The sequence below is a fragment of the Plectropomus leopardus genome, unplaced genomic scaffold, assembly GCF_008729295.1.
Source record: "Plectropomus leopardus isolate mb unplaced genomic scaffold, YSFRI_Pleo_2.0 unplaced_scaffold26723, whole genome shotgun sequence".
Lineage (NCBI taxonomy): Eukaryota > Metazoa > Chordata > Actinopteri > Perciformes > Serranidae > Plectropomus > Plectropomus leopardus.
In genome coordinates this window covers 1-6,404 of record NW_024629072.1, presented here as the reverse complement: position 1 = coordinate 6,404, position 6,404 = coordinate 1, and the positions used below count along the sequence as shown (strand labels likewise).

Here is a 6,404-nt window from a genome sequence, read left to right as displayed (position 1 = left end):
ATTCATTTCATTATTTATATCAACATTCATTTATTTTACTATTTATTCCAGCATTTATTTATTAATTATTAATTTATTCATTCTTGTTTTTGTTCATTTATACAGTTATTTATTTCAGAATATATTCCTATTTTATAAATTTTTTTATTTCTTGATACTCAGAGGGAAAACATGCTACTGGTCTTTTTTTTGTTTTATTTTTTTGCCTTTATTGTTAAGGACTGTGTCTCTGCCTCTCCATCTGTGCAGGACGCCTCTCACTTCAAGCAGAAGTATCTCCTGGACTTCAGCGGTCTCGGCCTGGACCTCTTCTGGGGCTTCTACAGTAAACTCAGGGAGATGTGAGTCTGCGACTGTTAGTTTGTCACCGTCAGGCCTGTTGATGCGTCATGAGGACATGTCTCAGCTGTAATCCATGTCTTTGTCTCAGTGAGGGAGAGGAGGTGCTGAAGAGCAGAGTCCTGCTGCTCCAGCTCATGCAGAACTGTTTCCCCATGCTGCCCAACCCGCTGGAGCCTCGGGGCCCGGGGGAGAGCCGGGGACCGGAGGACGGGGCCGGTCCGTCCACGTCCAGCGCCGCAGAGTCTCAGAGTGACTCTGTGAGGGCCGTCGGTGAACTCTACACTCACCTGTGCCACAGTAAGACCTGCCGTCAGCCTCCAGTCACCCTGCAGCCGGCGCTGACGTGGATCTGCTTAGATGATTGCATTTCTCTGTGAAAGCGGGAATTTTCTCATGTTTGTGTTTCAGTCGTGGACGGTCCGGAGGGCGAGACTTTAGTGGAAAAAGCTTTGCACAAGGAGACGGTGAAGGCCATTCTCAACGGAGCGGCTGTCTTCTTCCCCGATAAACACGTCAGACGGGACAAACTCTTCCACATGATGGTGAGTCCATGCAGACGTCAGAAGACGCGCCGAACGTGCACGCGTTCAGGTGCACAACGAAAAATAACTTGACTGCAGGGCGTAAACGAGATCTGCACACGGTGGGCTCCAAAACAATAGTTTATTTCTCTTTTTCTGTTTGTGAGGCAACGTTTCGAGCTCCGTGATCAGTCGAGTGTGAAAGAAAAAGCACAAACCGAAATGTCTTAATGTGTTTTGATTCGAAACCTTCTGTGATTGATGGGAATTAATGACCGCCATCACTGGGAACAATGAATCAGATTTTGGCAATAGTTATTGCATGTTTGTGATGATCTGGTACTTAAACATGTTAGTACGGTCATGAAAAACCTGGAAAAGTCATAGATTTATAAGCAATTTCAAGGCCCATTTTTTGGATTTTTCTGAATGTACCCAGAAAGTTTGGGAAATATCATGAAATTCAGCACCTGAATAATAACACATGATGAGTTCAAGGACCATTGAAAATTTGAAAAATCTGTTAATAAATTTCTGTTTCCTTTTTTTGGGGGCCGTGATAAATGTTGGCATTTTTAAAGAAAACGTGCTCTTCAAACCTGCAGATCATCGCTTTCTTAAAAGGAACAAAAAGAACAGTGGCCGAATTATTTTCTTTAAAAATCACCCTTTTTTTTGTTTTAAGAAAAAAAAAATGCAGAATGTTTTCTTCAAAAAAATCCCCTAATAATGATAATGATGATAATAAAAATATCATATGAATTATATTAAAAATAAACAATATGTTTCTTTAAAAAAAAAAAAACAGCAAAATTTTAAAAAAGGCCGGCATTTTTGAAAGAAAACACGCCTTCTTGTTTTCTTTTAAAATCTGCAGTAAAATTAAAATAAAGTACACACATTTAAAGTTGTATGTCCCTCCCTAAGTCAATAAAAAAAGTCCCTTTTTGTGTATTTACTCTCTAAACTGCCACCTGGTGGTGATTGTTGTTGGTGCTGAGCAGCAGGTGACAGAGATTTGAGCTGATTTCTGTCTCTAAAGAAAAGCCTTTCAAACTGACCTGAGGAACATCTTATAGATAAAAAAAGAGAAATAAACTCTTAATTCAGAGCCTAACAGTTTCCAGACTGCCTGTGTGTCCTGCAGAGTTTAAAAAAACAATAAATAAAAATCATGATAATAATGATGTTTGCATTCTTGCAGAAAAATATCACAGAACAGGATCAGCCGGAGTCGGTGAAGGTGACGTTTGAGTCGCTGTGTAATTACTTCAGGTAAGAACGCCGTGCATCAAAGACATCGTTGTGTTATTGTGCAGGCTGCAGCCAATCAGCCGTGTGCTCTCTGTGCAGCGACCAGGATCCGAGCGGCCTCCTCCTGCTCCCGCCCAAAGGAGCTCCCTCAGACTTCGACATCAGCCCCATCCTGTCCGTGATGGAGACGCTGCTGCTGGTGGCAACGAGAGAGGTGAGACGTCCTTCACACGCAAACAGTGACTCAGCATTATGATATTAAACCTGAGGGGTTTGCTTTAATATCACACACACTCATACTGCTCTGCACACTGTTCAAAATCAAGATTTAAATATTATATTATTATTACAGACCTTACATTACATTATTTTCTACTTTCGTTTTTTTTAAACCCACAAAAACATCATACATTAATATTGTTTTATATTTTTATTGAGTTTACTTTTTTAATCGACATCAGTCCTAATCATAAATATCAAATATTCATTCATTTTAACCCGTTAAATGCCAGTTTTTTGTCATGATGCCACTATGTTTTTAGATCAAAATCAAAAAATGAATTATTTTCAGTATACTGCATGCTAGGTAGATTTTTTAGTGTCAGTGATCAGCAGCTACATTGACTGTGACAGGTCACCTAGTGGAAATAGCATGTATTTCCTCCATATGCCAAATATGGTCAAAATGACCTCATCAGGTGGAAAATAGTCAAAATGACAAATTCAGAGTCAAAAGCCCAGAATGACACCCAGAAATAATACAAGTCCTGTTTTTCTGCTCTGATGGCTGTGGGATCAAAAATGTCAGTTTGAATGGGTTTCAATGGAGCATTTTTGGACCTGAACAGTCTGAATGTAACTATTTAGTTTCCACAGTGTATTTTAGACTTATTGTAGGAGCTGAGCTGCAAATTCACTGATTACACTCAAATACACAATCTGGACTACATTTAGGACACATGCATCAACACACACACAGTTATCACAACAGGAAGGATGAAAAGTGCGTAAAATGCCCCAAACGGAGTTAATAAACAGTTTTCTAACGTCCTCTCTGTGTCTCTCTGTGTCTCTCTGTGTCTCTCTGTGTCCTCTGTGTCTCTCTGTGTCCTCTGTGTCCTCTGTGTCCTCTGTGTCAGTGTGAGGTTCTGATGGTGGACGAGAGCAGCGGAGCCAGCAGGACCGTGCTGCTGTCCCTGTTCTGGGCTCTGCAGGGCAGCCTGCTCTCCTGGTGCTACCTGCAGCTCAAAGGAGGAACGTCCACCGCCGTCGCCATGGAGCTCGCCAGAGACATCCTGCTCAAATGTGAGATCACAACTTCCTGTTTTTAGGATTAAATTCTATGTCTGTAAGAGCACACGGCTCAGTGCCGATGGGTTAAATGTGGTTCTCCAACAAATAAAGAACCTGCAGATCCTTAAAAAGTCTTAATTTAGATTTTCAGAGTTTAGGGTTATTAAAATGCCTGAAAAAGTTTTTGCTTTGATTTTTATAGTCTAAAACTTTTAGGTAATGTTTTGCTGCAGCGGCTACAGCACAGGTGTTTTTTCATGTTAGACTTGAATGAGAATCATAAGTTTTATTTATTATTTTAAAGTTTATAGTCTGAGAGTTGTAACAAAGAGGATAAACGTTGGATATCAATGAATGTCAGAGTTCATTAAAAAGAAGTTCTGAAATACTTCTGGTAAACTGTGCTTTTGAAACATATATTTATACATAAAAAACTTTTGTTTGGTAAAAATGGATTTAATTTGAACAGAGGAGCTGATGATTCCCAGAGGTTTGACGCTGCTGCCAATCGGACACATTTCTTTTGGACTAACGTGTTTTTTCTCACTGTCGGTGTTTAAGTGGACGTGAAATCTTTTCTTTCCCAGACGTGGATCAGTTCCTGGGAAGCGTCAGAGGGATCCTCGGCTCCCTGCTGGAGAGATACTCTGGAGCTGCCGTCACGGACAAACTGGGCAGCTCCATCCTGGCCACAGTCTTCAGACAGCTGGTAAGAAACTCTGTGACGCGTCGAAACCTCTGAGCTCCTGCGATGTCGAGTTGATGACAGATGTCCCGTCCTGTCGGCTCTGCTGAGCGAGTGTTGTGTGTTTTTTGTTGCTGCAGATGATTTTGCTCCTGGAGCTCTGCTCTCTGGACATCCCTCACAGCGTGCTGCTCAGCAGCTTCTCCTCTCTGGTCGAGCTGCTCAAAAGTCTGTCCAGTGACACCGGAGACATCTTCTCCAAGGTCAGTCCACTCTGACCTTTGACCTCAGCGTGACACAGTTTATACAGGGTTCCCGCAGATCCTTAAAAGGCATTTAATCTGTTTTAATTGATATTAAAATGTCTTCAAAATTATTAAAAGTGCTCAGATTTGGGAAGATAGATTTTATGATTTTTTGTAAGTAGAAAATAATATTATTGTGTAAGATTTTTTAAAGCTTGGTTTTGAAAAGTGCATTTTGTGCGCAGTGTGTGTGTGTTATTAAAGCGTGCCCTAAGAGTTTAAAAAAAAGGATCCTACTCTTTAACAGAAAGATCCATAATGCTGTTATATAACTGATGTATTGCTGCTAAAAAACTGCACGAAATTCAAAAAGAAATGTTGTTTCCATCAGTCATTTAGACAAAAACATGGGCAGATAGGGTCCATGCTGGGAAATACAGAAGTTTCCCTTTTAATATATATTTTATAAACTCATCACATGCATCATATATAAAAACCTAATCTGCAAAGTAACTGCAGCTGTCAGAGAAATATTCTGCAGTGAACAGTGAAATATTTCCCTCTGGGGTGTCGTGGAGTAGAAGTATAAAATAGAAATAATAGAACTTTGAGTAAATGCACTCAGTCATATCCCATCATTGACTGTAACAGACTCTAACTGTCCTCCGTGTGACCGTTCAGGCGGATCAGGAGAGCTGGCATCAGCCCCAGCAGCCGGTGATGCTGAGGACCTGGAGCCTGGAGTCCCCCCACAACTACGAGAACAGCCGCCACGAGACCAGCATCTTCGCCTGCCCGGGCGCCACCTCCTTTGAGGTGGAGTTTGATGAACGCTGTGAGACAGAGAAGAGGTGACTGATGGGAAATATAAGATTTATTTTATTTTATTTCTTTAATCTTAGTGAGAATTTCAAAGTTCGTGCAGTCATGACAAACCAGGAAAAGTCATGAAATTTGCAGATAGCAATTTGTAGGCCTGGAAAAAACTAAATATTTCCCTAAAGTTTTGGAAGAGTCATAGAATTTAGTTGCATTCATTTGTAAAATACCACATGATGTGTTCAATGACTGTACGAAATTTGAAAATCCAACAATGACTTCTGTTTTAACGGTTGCTGGCAGTGATGAATGGTGATTTTTTTTTGTGATTTTTTTAAAATAAAATATGGCTTTAATTTTAAAAAAAAAATTAAAGCAAAAACAAAGAATTTTCCCTTAAAAATCACCCCAAAAAAATGTAAAGAAAAAAAAGCCTTTTTTTTAAAAGGAAACAAAAACTTTTTTTTTTTACAATAGCCAAAAATTTGCTTTAAAGTCCTGGAAAGATCCTGGAAATGTAACGGTACAAATGTGTATGAACCCTGGACATTTTTTTCACTCTCTGCTGTTGATCTTCACAGATACGACTACCTGGAGTTCACCGACTCGAGAGGCGGGAAGGTTCGCTACGACATGAAAGTTGGAAGTGAAAAGTGGCCGAAGGTACGACGTGTGAGCCGATCAGTCGTCTCCGTACGTCACGCGCCGCCGTCTTCATTCGTCCTCACGTCTGCTGCTTCTCTTCTCTCCTGCAGAAGGTGACGTTTGACGCCGGCCCTCAGCTCCAGTTCCTCTTCCACTCTGACAGCAGCAACAACGAGTGGGGCTACAAGTTCACCGTGACGGCGCTGGGCCTGCCAGACATCACCATTTCCTGGATGTCCGACCTGCAGCTGCTGGTGGCTCGCCTGATGGGTCGTCTCGCCTCCAGGACGCTCGCCCTGAAATCCCCTTACGGTGAGACCCAAAAAAACTCCATCGGCTTCAAAAATTAAATCATATCAGAGTTTTTTTTAGACTCGTGATGATTGAAACGCTGATGTTTGTGTGTATTTTGCTGTGAATTGTAGAGATTCGCACCGTAAAGGAGCTTCCAGCAGGAAAAATGTCCCACGTTCAGTCCTCTCCTTTATGGAGGCCTGTTCTGAGACACGGTTTGTGTGAAACGAGGGAGAAGAATCAGAGTAAAACGCCCACAGACCAGGTATATGATTCTACACGGAGGACGAAAAATGACCAAAATGC

At 41.3% G+C, this 6,404-nt stretch overlaps 1 protein-coding gene across 1 annotated transcript; it reads left to right on the top strand.

The window, feature by feature from the left end:
* Nucleotides 1–249: 249 nt before the first annotated feature.
* LOC121967034 (zinc finger ZZ-type and EF-hand domain-containing protein 1-like) lies at nucleotides 250–6,363 on the top strand (the record flags this gene model as incomplete). Its single annotated transcript, XM_042517091.1, has 12 exons — nucleotides 250–341; nucleotides 431–639; nucleotides 751–884; nucleotides 2,068–2,138; nucleotides 2,217–2,331; nucleotides 3,257–3,422; nucleotides 3,998–4,119; nucleotides 4,236–4,358; nucleotides 5,022–5,191; nucleotides 5,741–5,822; nucleotides 5,915–6,116; nucleotides 6,230–6,363. Coding segments are annotated over 12 exons (1,620 nt in total), but the record flags the coding sequence as incomplete, so codon positions are not given.
* Between the last annotated feature and the right edge of the window lie 41 nt (nucleotides 6,364–6,404).